Source organism: Pteropus medius, unplaced genomic scaffold, assembly GCF_902729225.1.
Source record: "Pteropus medius unplaced genomic scaffold, Ma_sr-lr_union100, whole genome shotgun sequence".
NCBI classification, from domain to species: Eukaryota; Metazoa; Chordata; class Mammalia; order Chiroptera; family Pteropodidae; genus Pteropus; species Pteropus medius.
Window position 1 is genome coordinate 234,183 of NW_024353906.1, and position 16,416 is coordinate 250,598.

The 16,416-nt window shown below is 43.3% G+C and overlaps 1 protein-coding gene across 8 annotated transcripts in view; it reads left to right on the plus strand.

Annotated features, from left to right (window-relative positions):
- The window catches only part of SERGEF (secretion regulating guanine nucleotide exchange factor), a 180,811-nt gene that overhangs the window by 122,665 nt on the left and 41,730 nt on the right, over nucleotides 1–16,416 (plus strand). Inside the window, exons 11-12 of one of the 8 annotated variants that reach the window (XM_039851532.1) lie at nucleotides 3,674–3,737; nucleotides 6,136–6,238. The exons of 5 other annotated variants lie outside the window; for them this stretch is intronic. In XM_039851532.1, coding sequence (XP_039707466.1) covers nucleotides 3,674–3,737; nucleotides 6,136–6,223 — 152 coding nt within the window. In that variant the 3' untranslated portion in view covers nucleotides 6,224–6,238. Of the gene's footprint in view, nucleotides 1–3,673; nucleotides 3,738–6,135; nucleotides 6,239–16,416 lie in introns of those variants that run through there. 2 more of the 8 variants (XM_039851533.1, XM_039851536.1) reach the window with 2 other exon arrangements.

A 16,416-nucleotide genomic window follows, 5' to 3' on the forward strand; every position in this document is an offset into this window, starting at 1 on the left:
GGCTGGCCTGGCCACCCTCTGGCTATGTGTCTGTACTATCACTCTCTCTCACCAAGCACGTAAAATCTGTAAAATCACCATTGTGATACCCACCCCTAAATGCCAGGTATACCAGGTGCCTGCCTGCTCAGTCCTGCCACATAATAGGTGGTCACTCACTTGTCAGGTTCACTAGTTTGTTTCTTTTCTTCCTTTCCATCAGGATTTCCTTCCACATCCAGCAAAGCTGGCTGGCTGGCTCCCATTTGTGGGTGTAGACTTAGGTCAGCAGAGGTGAGATGCGGGCCATGTGGCCACTGCTTGCTCAGAAGATGCCTGCCTGCTAGAGGCAGGCTCCCCAGGCCCAGCCCATTCTTAGGGGCCTTCACCTCTGTGTCTGGCTGAATCAACTCCAGCAGTTTTGCTTCCTCCAGGAGCAGCTTATTTTGGCTTGAATGGGCAATTTGTTTGCCTTCTCTCCTGATGTGCAGTTGTTCAGTCTTCCCTTCCTGCAGAGAAAAAAGAGCTGACTGCATTTCCTCTCTCCTCGCTCCACATAGACCCTTGGAAAGGATTTTTTTATTGGTGGCCTTTTCCTGGAGCGCTCGGGCTGCTCAGGCTCACCAGACGTCATTTAAGTGTTAGATATTTGGCAGGAAAGTGTGATGCCTCCTCTTCCAAGCAAAGCCAATTCTTTTACCAAATTGGAGGTATAATCTCTGCAAGGATAAATGTATTTTTTTCATTCCATCGATGATTTCCAAGTGTCAAACCTTTGTACCTTTGTAATATGTGTGGCAGAATGCCCGATGTTGGCCTGACACCCATCAAAGAGGTTCATGTAAGAATTCAATAGAGAGAACTCTTTTTTGACACTGGCTTTTCCTCTGAGAGGCAACACCTGCAAACCCAGGGCCTGGTGGAGAGCTTAGCGTTAAGTACAGACTTGTGTGGTCCTGTGCACGCGGGTGATAGACAAAGTATAGTATCCATTTAATCCTCATAGCTACTTGGTGAGGTGGCACTATTGTCAACCCCATTTTCTAGATGAAGGAAGCTGAAGCTTAGGCTGAGCGGTTTGCTCCCAGCCAGGTCATAGGATGGTCAGGAGGAAGCTGTGAGTGGAATCTTTAACCTCAGAGCCTCTAACCTCAGAGCTTTTGGTCTACTACCTGATGCTGCCTTCCTGTACACCAGTGACAGTTCAGCTTGCTTTTAAGGCCACCAAGGATAAGATTATTTTTCCCTTCATTTCAATATTTAGTTCCCCTTCGTGGTGGCAAGTTCTTCTGTACATCCAGCCTACCTCTTCTGCTTTACATTAAGCAGTTCTTTGTGTAATAACCAGATAAAATCGTGAAATTGATGACATTGTTTTGGAAAACCACCCCTTTTAGGATTCTTCTTTCCCCTTTCATTGTCCTTTACCTATTAAAAAATAATTTACTTATATAGTTTTAAAAATAATTCATACATGTGCATGATTCAAAACTTAAAAAACATAGAAGGATTTAAAATGAAAAACCTCACTCCTACCATATCCCCCATCTGTCCAATGTCCAAAAACCCTTCCACCACATGTGCAGTGAATGCCTAATATTAGATTCCTCTGTATCCTTCTAGTTTCTTTTCGCATATATAAGTGAACACTAAGATATATTTTACCCCCCCTATATATAAATGGTAGTATACTGTACGTACTTTTTAGTTTCTGATTTTTTCTTTCAGCAGTTTATCTTGGAAATCTTTCCATATCAGTATAAAAGCCTTCCTAGTTTATTATTATAGCTATATAATATTCCAGTATATCTGTGGACTGTGATTTATTTAACCAGTGCCCTGTTGATGACATTAGGTCACTTCTAGTCTTTTGCTATTACAAGTAATGATGTAGCAAATAACTTTGTATATATGTTATTTCATGTATGGGAGAGTGTAGTTGTAGGATAAATTCCTAGAAGTGAAGTTATTATATCAAAGACTAAGTGTATTTATTTTGCAAGATGTTGCAAAATTGGCCTCCATAGGAATTATACCATTTTCCACTCCCACCAGCAATGTATGAGTGCCTGTTTCTGCAGTCTCCCTAATAGAGTATGTTAAGAAACTTTTGGATTTTTGCCAATCTGATAGGTGAGAAACTGCTTAGGGTAGTTTTTGTTTTACTTTTTAAATTGAAGTACTACATGTACAGTAAAGTGCACAATTCTTACATGTTCAGTTTGATGAATTTTTACACATCTCAGAAACCACCACCCAGCATAAGATACAAAACATTTCCAGCACCTCAGAAGGCCACCTCATACCCCTTCTCAGTCAATACCCCACCCCCAGAGGTATCCACTATTCTGACTTCTATCTCCAGCGATGTGTTTTGCCTGTGCTTGAACTTCATGTAAATGGTGTCATACAGTATGTACTCTTTTTGTTCAACACATTGTGTCTATGAGAATCATCTATTTTGTATGTAGCAATAATTCTTTTTTATTGATCAGCCATATTCCACTGTATGAATATACCACAATGTATCCATTTAGCTATTGATGAGCATTTGGTTTGTTTGCAGTTTAGGGTTGTGAACAAAGCTACTATGAACAGTCTTACACATGCCTTTGGGTGAAATACGCATTGATTTCTCTTGGATGCATGACTAAGAGGAGGATATCTGGGTCACAATATAACATTGGAAGATACTGCTCAATAGTTTTCCAAAGTAGTTGTACCAGTCTATACTCCTGGCAGCAATATATGAGCGTTCTACTTGTGCCATATCCTTGCCAGGTGTTTTCAGTCTTACTGATTTAGGACATTCTGAGTGTGTCGTCCTGGGCAGTTACTCTTCCTCTCTGGGCCTTAGAATCCCCATCTGAGAAATGTTTCTAAAGTCGGCTGCACCACTCGTGTCTGTCCTCATGGCTACAAGCTGTGTTGTACGCCTTAATAGACCATCACTGTCTACACTTGCCTCGCAGACAGTAGGTGCTTCACATGTTTGTTAAACACTGAACGAATGTTACATAAAATATTTTTCCTCATTCACTCCCTCTAGGTTGTTAGCAGCTGGTAACGTAGCACTCTGGATGCTGTGGAGGAATACGGCAAACTGTTGTTTACCTCATGGGGCTCACAGTTAATAGGAAAGAGCTATGAAATAAGTTTGGCTCATAATATGCACTTAATAAATAATGAATGAATGAATGAATGAAGGGCAGAGAATAATAAGAATTAGGAGAAAGAGTGAAAGGAAGGGATGGTCAATTTTGGAAACCTTCATGAAAGAGGTGGGTCCTGAGTGGAGGAAGGGTAAAGAGGATTCTGTGCTAAGGAATCAACATGAGCAAAGGGAAGGAAGACTTTAAAGTGTGCATCATGGTTGAGGGACAAGTGGTTGGCCTGCAAGACAGCTGAGGGTCAGCTAGGACCAGTCTCCAGTGGCATGCTGAGGGACATTGACTTTATTATATAGTCAGTGTATAGCTGTTATGTGTTATTTAGGAAGACACCTCAAAAGTTGACAATATGGAAGATAAAGGCTTTAAAAAAGATAATGCCTTTTTACAGAATAAAAGCGATCTGACAGTAGTTGGGTACCTACTAAGCGCTGGCACCAATCTGAGCATTTTATGTACATCATTTTATTTAGTCATCACTAAGCAAGGTAGAAAGTAGAAAGGTAATTGTCCCTGTTCTCCAGATGGGAAAATGGAGACTCAAAGAGTTGGACCTGAGGATTCAGACGAACATCTGCTGACTCTGAGGTTTGCATCATACTACCTCCCTGCAGAGGTCAGGCTTTGATTTAATAAGCATATCAAGCAGCATCAACTAAGCTTATAGCATGCAGTGACTCTGGAAGACAGGAAAAAGCAACCACAGAACTAGTCCTGATAGTATTTGTCTGGAAGGGCAAGGCCAGTCTCTCCTCAGAGCATAGTACCTAGGGGACCAAGGGCAGCATGGGGCAGCTCTGACAATGGCCAGACAGTCAAGCTCATGAGCCTGCTCTGTTTTTCTTTACACAAGAGCAAGCTTCCTGAGCCTGGGCGGCACCATGGTACCTCCCCTAGACTCACAGTGTTGTCCCTTTGCACCCACAGGCCTCAGCTTATGCAGTGCCCCTAAATACCACCTATCCTAGACTGCGCCTCTTATTTAGGAGGAATCCCCTTTTCCTCCTGGATGAACCTAAAGCCCTTAAATGCAGAACAGCCGTGACTATTTGTTTCAAAATGTGCTCTAAGCCAGCAGTCCCCAACCTTTTTGGTACCAGGGACCGGTGCTCCTATGAGAATCTAATGCCTGATGATCTGAGGTGGAGCTGAGGCGGTGATGCTAGTGCTGGGGAGCGGCTGCAAATACAGATGAAGCTTGGCTCCCTTGCGCACCACTCACCTCCTGCTATGTGGCCCAGTTCCTAACAGGCCACAGACCAGTACTGCTTCATGGCCCGGAGGTTGGGGACCGCTGCTCTTAGCCCAGCCCAGGCCATGGCTGCCAAGAGGCTGCCTTGGTCAGGAAGCTCCACACTATAGCCCAACTGTGGCACACATGCATATATGTCACTAGCCTCTTAGCTCGAACACTGCTTCACAGTGCACAAGGCACTTCTGCTTATCCATCTCCTTTCATTCTCACAGTAACTCTGAGATTCTCAGAGAAAGTACAATCTCTATTGTACAAAAGAGGAAGTGGAATCTCAGGTTGCATGGTTTGCCCCAAGCAGAACAATATAATGTAAAGAGCTGAGGCCTTGGAATTAGGAAGTCATAGGTTCCAGTTCCAGCTCTGCTGCTGTATATCTGTGTGGCCTTGGGAAGGTTGCTGCCCTCTCTGAACTGTGGGTTTCTCATCTCTACAGAGTGAAATAATAGCTTCCGTAAGTGCTTGTCATTGGAGTGAATTATGTGATTTATGGAAAAGCTGTTGGCACAGAATAGGTGCTCGGCAGCTCTGTTTCTGACTCACTTCGGTGCTCTTTCTGGTGTTTCTTTTTGCTTCCCATATGGCCCTCTTTGTCATCTCTCTTGCTCTTCTATTCTTAAGTCAATGCCACAGACATACATTAATGAAAATATTCTTTCTTTGTATCTAGAACAAAACTACGTCCTGGGGATGGGGTGAGAGATCGTGGGAAATGCTTCCTGCCTCCAGTTTGCTCATTGCCTGGTTGGTGTGTGTCGAAGCAGACAGTGTCTAACCTTATTCTCGCTGCATGGCTGTTACTCTGTTTCATTGCTTCCTATCTTCCTCAAGTCTCTCATTTTTGATGGAACACCTGTTCCAGGCTCTTCCTGAGAAAGATTAATTGGGGGTAAATTTTTGATTTCTTAAATTTCTGAAAATATGTTTACTCTGTTTTCACACTTGATTGATAGTTTAGCCGTGATTAGGATTCTATGCTGGAAATCCTTTTCCTTCTGGTTTTTGGAGGCATTTTCCCATTGTCCTCTAGAGTCTAGTGTTACTACTGAGATTTTTTTTTTCCCCTAATTCTTATTCCTTTGTCTGTGACCAGGTTATTTTCCCCTCTGTGAAACTTTTAGGAGCTTCTCTTTATCATTGGTGTTTTGAAATTTTATGATGTCGTGCATTGGTGCGCGTCTTTTATTCATTGTCATGATACTTTATTGAGCCCTCTCTATCCAGAGACTTATGCTCTGGACATTTTTCTTAAATAATCCTTTGATAATTTTTTTCTTTTTTTTTCCTTTCTGGTACTTCGTTAGGTGTATATTGACTCTCCTGGACTTATCATCTAATTTCCTTAGCTTCTTTTTTTGATTACTTTTTGGGAAATTTCCTTGACTTGATTTTCCAAGCTTTCTAATAGAATTATTATTTTGGCCATCATTTTGAATTTTCAAGGGCTCTTTTTAAGTCCTTTTTAAGAAAAATAATTTTCTGTTCATATTCATGTTGCCTTATCATCTATTGTTTCTCAATGGATATTATTGTAGAGTTTTAAAAATTATTTTCTTTTGCTCTCTGCCTTGTCTGTTTCTTTCATTTTTTTTCCCCTTTCCGTGTCTTTGTTTTGGGTTCTGTCGTACATTGGAGATGCGCTAGATGTTTTTCATTTGCCCTCCAGATGCGTTCTCTGCCATTTCCCTTGCTGCTGTGGGTTCCCTCCCTTCCCTCCCCCTCTCACCCCTCCAGGCTGTCCATTGTGGCTTGCATCAGCAGGCTCCCTTGCTCTCTGGCTTCTGATTGGATTCAGCCAGTGAGAGGCACAGCAGGACACTGAGGACTGGAAAAGAGTGAGGTCAGGGTATGTATTCCCTCAACTCCTTCCCTGCTCCAGCTCTGACCCTCTGTCAAGGACCACGGCTCCAAGCTGGCATCCCTCTCCACAGCCCATCTTCTCTGGTTCTGGTAACCGCTCCCTCCCCTTCCTTGCCTCGGCAGGCTTAGAGGTGCTAAAGCTCTAGCTTTACCTGGTATCCCTCAAGTACTCAACTGCCCCTTGTTAGTTTTCTTACTCATGTCTCTGTGAATGATTTCTTTATTAAACTCTCCCAGATGAGCCATTTGAAACACAGTCTGTCTTCTGCTGAGACCCTGACCATTACAGAGGTTTTCCTCTCTAAAGATCTAGTGATCTTTGGAGAGATCATACTAAAAAGTGAGACACTAAGTGAGACTCCGTGTGCATGGAGACGGCTCACTGATGGTGGACTTCCTTGTAAAATGTTGGACTGAGGAGTGAGGAAAGCTTTTTCATTAGTAGACCTCCAGAGAGTGGTATTTATGGACTTTTTTCCCCCTAATCTCCTGCCTTGGAGTATATATACCTGGCTGTTGACTTTCTGGAACACGATGGAGGAAGAAGGCTTGGGGTCCCATCACTCTATACAGACTGTCACTTAAACCAATTGTTTCATCCTGTCCTCACTCCCATTCTCCAATGCATCTGCTTTTTCCTGAATCCAGGGCCTCTCTGGATCAGTTGCTCCAGAGAATAAACGTGTAGTGCTCCCTTAGTGATCACAGGAGGTAGGTTGCTAGTCGTGTGTGTTGGGGAGAGTCTGAGTATTTAACTGTTCCATAAATATGCTAACCATCCCATGTATATGATAAGCTCCAGTTGTGAGCTAGCCAGAGCAGAGACCCAGGGCGAATGAGAAAGCAGATCTCCCACCACTTAGTGGGGAACCTTTTGCTTCAAAACATGTGTTCCCAGAGGGGAGTATTTGAAACTGTGACACCTTCCAAATCCTGGACTGCCATCCCCAAGGGAAGATGTCTTTTTAATCTGGGCCTTTGGACTGTTCACATGCTTTTGTTATTCTACTTTTTGTGACTTTTTTGTGACTGGGTACAAATTGGCGTGAAAGTACTTTGCTTGCTCTCCAAGGGCTCTAATTGCACAACTATAAAAATAAAAATCTGGGTCCCCCTCTCCCCTACCTTGCTTTATAGAGACTTCCTGATATAAAAAATTTGGTATGGTTAGAAAAGAAAGGTAATAATTTTTCGTAAAAAGCAAGATAGACTATCATAGATTTAATATTGTTTTATTACAATTCTCAAGTAAATTTGATGTGATTTTTAGAGGATACTAAGTCCATGAAAGAAACCTAAATTTCAAATATCAGTTGTGTCATTTTCTATCTATTTTACTTTTGGTGAATTACAATCTCCCTGAGCCTCAGTTTTCTTATGTGGATAAAGAGAATGGAAATACTCAGAGTTATTATGACAATTAAATGGAGTAACATATGTAAAAGACCTAGCTTAATGCCTGGTACATGACACCGTGAAGATTTCTGTAGCTCCATCCACATCCTTGCCAAAACTTAATGATCCAAGTATCAATTTTTACCAATCTAATAGATTGTATTAAAACATTAATTTTGTTTCGGAGACAGGGTATATCATCCCATGCTCAACCAGAGAAACAGACTTAGTAGGAGACATGTATTAAGAGATCTGAAGGCAAAGAATCAGCTTACAGGACGATGGGCGATGGCTGGGCAAGTCTGAAACCCACGGTCGAATCTTTAGGAAGGGCAGGCAGACATTCCAGTCAATAGGCAGAAACATCTTCCTCTGGGAAACCCCAGTTCTCTTAAGACCTTTCAACTGATTGGATCAGGCCCACCCAGATTATCCAGAATAATCTCCTTTACGTAAAGACAACTGATTATAGATGGCAATCACATCTACAAAATGCCTTCACAGCAACATGTAGATTAGTGTTTGATTGAATAACTGGGTACAAATTGGCATGAAAACTGACCATTACATAGTTCAACTTGTATTTTAAGAAAATTATTCTGGGGACAGTAGGGAGGCTAGTTGAAGGAAAAAGAATCTGGAAGCAGGGAAACCAGAACATTACCTTAAGGGAGGGGTGATGAAGACCTGAATTAAGTAGTGACAACCGAGATAGAAATGAAGACATTTGAAAGACCTAGCACAGCTTCTCAGGATTCGGTAACCTAGTATAAACAGGGTTGAGAAGGGAAGGAGAAGAATGGGGAGGATCAGGGATAGTACCAAGTTTCCTGCTTGGTAGGCTGGATAGACGTGTCGTCATTGACTGCGAAGGGAAATACATGAAGAGGGGAAAGAGCAGGCCCTAGGTAAGGTGATGAATTTAGTTTTGGACATAACCATGTGTTCAAAGGATGTGCCTGTGGAACATCCAAATAGAACTAGGAGAGTAGAATGAAGACTTTTCGCTCTGTAGAGAGGTCAGGGAGTTAATTCTGCAGAGGTTAGTGAAGCAGATGTTTTTTCATATATGTATGGATAGTGTTTCTACTAAGTGGCCTTGCTATAAGGTGTGGTGTTGTGATGCCTTAAGTACTATTATATCAGTGTGACTAGTCTGTCATTATTCCTGCTGTTGTAGTAATTAATTAGCCCAGGGCAGAGACTGCATTCCTGGTCCCTTTTACAGGGACCTATCCATCCTACAAGACTTTCTCCCTAGATGTCAAGAAGCCATTGCAAGGGTTAGGTCCTCATTAGGAGCCCATAGGTATGATGGCTCTAGTCTTCAGCAAGGTTCTCCGTGAGGAACCTTGCAAGGGTTAGGTCCTCATTAGGAGCCCATAGGTATGATGGCTCTAGTCTTCAGCAAGGTTCTCCTTGAGGAAAATTCAAGAGGGAGTCGTTAATTTCTGAGAAGTGACCTGAATGCACATAGCACAAGGTATAATGAGTGACTTCGTGTAGCAGCTCACTGTTGCAGAAAATGAGGCCCGCCCAGTCAGGCTGCCTGGGGAGAAGCACCCGCTGCTTTCCCAATTTCCAACCCTAGACCTCCTCTCCACAGGGCTGCAGAAAATGGAGGTAGGATTTGTGCTCTGGGAAGTTTGGGAGCATGAGGAAGGAGAGGGAATGAACATTAATCGAGCATCTACTCTGTGCCCAGCAGTGTGCTGGGCACCTTCATAATGACAATTATGAAAATGGTGACAACTAACACTTACCAAGTGTTTGCCTTGGTGCGGGGCACTGAGCATGTGTGGTTTTCTTGTTTTTGTTTTTTCTGTTTAATTGTTACAGCAACCATATAAGATAGGTAGTATTATTAGCCATATTTTACAAGTGAGGAAATCAAGGCAGAGAGATTAAGTGACTTGCCCAGAGTCACACAATTACTAGATATTTAAGGTGGGATTTGAAAAATGTTCTGATTCCCAAGCCTGGAATTCCAGATGCTGTACTGCCTCTCTCGGATATGGCCCAGCCGCGTTCCCCTCCCTGGTCCTGTCTCACTGGGGTCGAGCAAGACTAGGGATCGGGGATTAGCGTTTAGGGACTTCTCTTTTCACAACTTTAAGGAGTAGCTGGGCTGGGAGAAGCACCGGATGGGAATTAGGAGACTTTAGTTCTTATCCCAGCCTCTGTCTGACCTTGGACTTTAGACCTTAACCTTTCGGAACCCCACTTTCATCATCTATAAAATGGAGATACTGATATCTGCCTCCCAGGGCGTTATGAGAATCAGATGACGAAATTGCTAGCAAAGTGTTTTCGTAGACTTTGGGAGTTCTTCTGTTGCATCTGTATCTACTGCCCTGCTTTTCAGAATATCCCCTCTCCGGTTATCTTCCCAGCCTTTCCTCCTCTTGTGCTTTATTATGATTTATGACATTTTCATCACCTAAAAGTCACTGATTATTATGCCTCGAGGCCACTGAAATTCTTTATAAATAATTCCACCTCCCTGAGCTGGCTGGAGGGGGTGGGATAGTGTAGCAGATTTAGCAGCTGCCAAAGCCGTAACCAAGAGACGTCTCCTTGTCAGTCATAGGAGTGAATCATTCAAATGGCTGCTTTGCTGAGTCCTTCCCAGAGCCGTAAGGTAAATTGGATAGCAGTGCTGCTTTCATCGTTCACTAAGCTTAAAACGAAGCTCAACTTCTTCCTTTGAAATGTAACAGCATATGTATTTGAAAAAGCATGAGTTCTGGAGCCAGACACGCCTAGGTTCTGTTCCCAGCATTGCCACTTACTAGCCGGGTGACCTTAGGCAAGTCATCTCACCTAACTGGGCCTCAGTTTCCTCATCTATAAAATGGGAGTGATAATACCTGCTTCATAGGGTTGTTGTACAGCGCAGATGAGATCGTAGCTGTAAAGGGCCCAGGATGGCACCAACTGCTCATTAGACTCTCAGCAATTCTTACTTCCTTGTGTCTCTAAGCTGTGAGAATAAGCACCTTGGGGAGTTAGATTTCGAGAGGGGTAAAACAATCTGGTTTGAGAGTATAAAGGCAGAGGACTCAGTAATAGACATTTGAATCATAGTTCTATTTTTAGTCTGATCCAGCCTAAGTTTTAAAAATGTGGTGTCTTCCTCGTGTGTCCCTTTATCCTTTCTGTGTAAGCAGTGGAGGGTCGGGGTGGGGGTGGGGAGGGGATTGTGCAGCTTCTCTGAAGGCTGGTACTCCTGCCTTCACAGTCATAGCTTTTTCCTCATTAGTATCCAGTACAGTCACCTTGGGTACCATCGGCTTAAGGAAGTCCGTGATAATGCTTGAACATGAATGTTTTACTCTAGTCTTCAGCAAGGTTCTCACTGCCAAGCTGGCCTGCAAATCTCCAAATTTTGAAACTTTGGAGGAATTTCGTCCATTACCCCTACCCATATTCACAGTGTGGCTGACTTCATGAATTAGAGTAGAATAGCAGTAAATATTTTTCAGCAGGTCCTATCTTTCCCCTCTGTTCTCAAGATGCATATGTACCCCTCAGCCCTAGAGCCTGGAGCACCTCCTGGCACCCACGTGACATAGAGGAGGAACGCAGTCTAGTGGGCATCCAGAAGGCACATAATAATAAGTATTATTTCACGTCTTCCTTGTAACCACTCTTTGGTAGGCAGGAATATGGTTTGGTGGTTAAGAGCACAGAGTTTCAAATCAAAGAAACCTGGGTTTGAATCCTAACTCTGCAACTTCACATCATGTAACCTGGGACAAATTACTGCACTCCTCTGAGCTCTAAGTTTCCACATCTGTCAACTGGAGATAATAGTACCAATCTCACAGGGCTGTGAGGATGAGTGAAAGGATGCATGGAGAGCCTCAGCACAGGGCCAGGCACACAGTAAGCAACATGATACATAGTAACCGTGGCATCTGTTTTACAGCAGAGGCGAGAGCAGCCCAGGGAGGTTAGCTCATTTGTCTAAGATAGGCATTGTCCCTGTTTTATATAAAAGGAAATTGAGGCCGAGACATCAAGGAGCTTGCCCAAGGTTCTATAGCTAGTAAGCAGCAGAATCTGAACTGTAAGCCAGGTCTCCTGATGTTTCACCAGAAGCCTCTGGAAAACTGGAATAAATGCCCGAAACCCATTTAAACTGGCCCCCTGGTGGTGGAGTCTGAGCCCAGCTTCCCTTCTGCCGAATCCTACTTTCTAGAAACAGGCTGCTGGTGTACATTGTGTACTAATACACACACATTAATGACAGAGCCAGAAAATGTCCTAGGAAACCATGATTCCCCAGAGTGCTCCAGGAATGCAGTATTTGGTTAGTGCATTTTCTCAGAATTTTAACCTCTTGGTTTCAGGTCTTGTTGAGGGATTTTATGAAATGCATTGCAGCAATTCAGTTTCTTACGCTAGAAGCAGCTATCTAGTGAGAGCAATGAAATCTTCTTACGTGACAGGGGATATTGGCATGGTCTCCAGTCATCATCAGAATGACCAGTCATGATGTTCAGAACTCATATATTACAATCTGTTTGTCTGTCTGGGTCTCTAATACTCATTGTATCATTTAATCAGGGCAGTAGCCCTCTGCGTATGTGTGTATATGTGTGTATGCGTGTGTGCGCATACATGCGTTATGTGCTGTTGAGTCAGCTCCGACTCCTGGAGACCCTGTGAATGAGTAATGTCCATAGTGACCTGTCCCTCAACAGCCCTGTTCATCTCCTGTAGACTCATGCTTCTATGGAGTCAACTCATCTCCTATTTGATCTTCTTCTTTTCCTGCTGCCTTCTATTTTTCCTAGAATTAGTGTCTTTTCCAAAGAACCCTGCCTTCTCATGATGTTTCTGAAGTAAGACAGCTTCAGTTTTGAGACAGTGTAGTAAAGCAAAAAAAATTGTTTTTTTGAAAAGTCAGATATACCTGGGTTTAAAGCCCGGTTTTGACACTTACCAATGGTGTTGGTTTTGAGCAAGTTACTTGTCTCTCAGGTCCCAATATTCTGCATCTATAAAATGGGGACAATAATGTTTCCCTTCCTGGGATTAATTTAAGATTATTCTAAGTAATATATATTAAGCAGCTAGCATTGTGCCTGGTCAGAGTAGGTCCTCAGCACATGGAAACTTATTATTCTGTAACAGAGGCCTGAGTCATACTTCTATTCTGTAGGTAAACAAATAATTTTACACTTATACAAAGATGCTGCAAAACAATAAAATAAATATCAGATATGGATTTATTGATAGTAAATACCCACAGTCTGGAAATGCTTTTTGGATCACTTACTAAAATATGCATAGACTTTGAATAGAACAGGAGACATTTTATGTAGGATCAAAGGTGCGGAGGTAAGACAGTGTAAGATATACTCCGCTTGGCTGGAACAGAAATTGCTATTGGTGGGGAAGCATACATGATAAGGTTGGAAAGACAGATTCATATGTAGAGCTTCCCATGTACATGTAAATACACACACATCATTCTCATCTCCTACCTATGTACGTTGCTAACCTAAAATTCATAGTAAGAAGTGGTCAGAGGTGTAGGCTAAATAGGTCTTCTTGCATTCAGCCTTGATCTGTAGGAAGGCAATCTGATATAGCAGAGAGAGCACTGGACCTGGAGCTAGGAGACCCAGATGATGCTCTTTGTTCTGCCCTCATTCAGCAGTGTGACTTGGACGAGACGTGTAACCTCTTTGAGACTTACCTCTTTATTTATGAAAACAGGCCACTTTTAAAAAAAACCCTTTGGAACTATTTATCAAGAGCCTTGAAGATGTCCATTCACTTTCACTTATTAATTCATATCCTGAATTGTCTCCTAAGGAAAGATCTTTTAAAAAGCTTTATGGCGAAAGATGTTCATCATAGTGTTTTTATAATTTAATAAAATTAGACGCTGCCTAAATGTCCAGCAGTTGGAATTGGATAAATTGTGGCCCATCTGCTTGACTAATTTGCAGGATTTACTAAGATAACAAGATTGGTCATGTAAAAATGAAAATAAAAAGGCATATATTAAAAAAATAACTGGAAAAAAGCCTACCTCCTGTTGTAGGCAACACTGTTGATGTCATCCAGGACCCTTCCTGATCTGGTTCACACCAGCTCTCCCTGTGCCACCACTATTCACTGTATATGATGACCTCACTGTGGTGACCTTAGGACGTTTCCCTAACAAGCGCCTTTCTCCCTTGTGTGCTTTTATATGTCCTGTTCATTGCTGCCGGAGTGCCCTTCCGTCCCTTGTCCTGCAGGTGAACACCTACTCCCTTTCCAGTCTAGTTTTAGACTCCCCTGACTTCCTAGAAGGATGCTCCCTCATTTCTGTCAGGTGACTGGCCTAACTCGCAGGTTCTCAAATCTGGCAATGCATCAGAATCGTGTGGAGAGCTTATGAAAATGCAGACCCCCATGTCCCAAGACAGATTTCCTGTTCCCGATCTCCAGGGTAAGGACCTGGAATCAGTATTGTTAACAAGACAAATTGGTTGTTGTGTTGCTTAGCCATGTGTGGGAACCCTTGACCTAAGTAATTCTAAAGTGCTTTCAGCTTAAAATCTTTCTAGTTCTCAGACTGGTCTGTCCCTTGCTACCCCTGACATGAGGCTTCAGCATGAAAGCATTGTGGAGTAACAGGTCCAGCAGTAGAGAATGACTGTAATAGCTTCACTATTGAGCACCTATTCTGTGCCAAGGACTGCTTTACATACAGCATTTTTTTTTATCTGTACAATACCTTAAGGTCAGTTTTATCATCTCCCTTTTACAGAAGAAACTGAGGCAAAGAAAAGTTAAATGTCTTGCCCAAGGTTAAATAACAAGAATACAGTGGAGTTCGTATTTGAATTCAGCTCTAGCAGACTTCAGAGCCCAGGAACTAGAACCTCCCTCACTGCTCTCTCGCTGCCCTCCCCCACCCCTACCAGGCCATCCTAGCAGGGCCAGGTGCAGCCGTGCTGTGCTGTGTGCAGACGTGCCCGGTGGAGTGAGCGCTGGAGCCTTCTGCCCTTTGCGCATGCTTGGTTGGTGGGCAGCCAGGCGCCACATAAGCAGAGGCTCCTGCTCACTAAATGTGTTCTGACGCCCACCCACCTGCTTACCCGGTGCAGTGAAGCAGCGGAATTCAATTTGCAGCAGTGACCTAAGAGGGGCTATTTTTAGTAAGAAAGTAGGTCAGGGGCTGCAGCGGTGCTGCCGGAGAAATGAGCAGCCTCCCCTCCCAATGGGAGGTTTGCTCACTTCTTCTCTCGCAGCCAGGATGGAGGTGAGGAAGGCAGATCTGACATCCTCACATGACTCCGGTTGTAATTGTTACTGTGGAGCTGCTGAGGGGGAAACACACACATCTAAGACACAGAGGCTCTTGTCTGGGTTTGCCTAGGGTCCTGGCCCCAGTCTTCCTCAAGAGATGAGAATCCCTTCAGAAAACATCTCAAACATGGTAGGAGGCTCATTGATTATACACCAGCAATGTGCCAGCTGCTATTCAGTGTTTGATCTGCTTTATCTTATTTACTCCTTGCAAATACCTCTGCAAAGTACGTATAATTATCCCCATTTTGCAGATGTGGAAACCGAGTCAGAGAAATTAAGAGACTTACTCAAAGGTCACACAGCTTGAATGTTGTGGAGCCAGATTTTGAATCCTGTGGCAGACTTCAGAGCTGATGACCAGATGCCCAGTCCATCAAACCATGCTGGAGGTGATTGTTTAATTACCGCTCTACCTCTACCCCATTTTGTTCCATACGTAAGAGAAAATAGTACAGGGATGGCTGTCTCCAGTTGGACTTATCTGAGTCAGACAACCTACTCCTTCCAGGACAGGAAAGGGTACCCAGGACACAGACCTCTTCCCGAGAGAGGAAAAAGTACATCCCTGCATACTGCTGCTGGATCATTGAGGCCAGTAGTTGCCAAATACAAACTCACCACCTGATTTCCCTGGGCTTGGAGTATATCGAAATCCTCTGCCCCACTTACTCTGCCACATACTAACTGCAGATCCGTGGTGAATTGCAGGGCACTCATTGGCGATGCACAGGCAGACATGAGCTTGTTAACAGAATGCAGTAATTGACATCTCGTGATTCATTATGCACAGCACGGAGGACTCCAGCAGAAGCCCACTTTGTGGCCAACCGCCGCTGGCACCACCAGCCTTGAGAAATTGTTCCTGGCTGTGTTCTGGCTCACCAGCTGGCCAGCACCATACCATAGGGGCCAGAAGCAGCTTGGAGTGGTTGCCTTATTCTACTCTCTCCTTTCAAGCAAAGAGTGAGGATATTTCCCCTGCCCCTAGGCTGCATGACCTTGGAGGGAGGTTGTTTGTTCATTCATTCATTCAGCAAACATTTTTGAAAATATACTAGACATGCAGAAGAGAGCAATACACATCATTCTCACCCTCACAGAACTTATAGTTTCTCTCTGGACCTTAGTTTCCTTATCATCAAATGAGCTGGAAAGAGATAATTGGATTGGTCAATCGCTTCTAGTGCTAAGATTTCATAATCTCTGATTCTGGATTATAAACATCTACTGTTGAGTCACAGTGTCAATCTTAGTCATTTTTATCCAATGCCAAAGAGCAAAAAAGTGGAAATCTCAAATTTTAGAATCTAGATGGGAACATGGATATAAGCTAGTTCCATTTCTTCACTTATGGATGGGAAAAATGAGCCTAAAAGAAGGGCATGACTTGCCCAGTGTATCAGTGACAGAGCCAGGATGGGGAGGCAGTCGGCAGAGCCC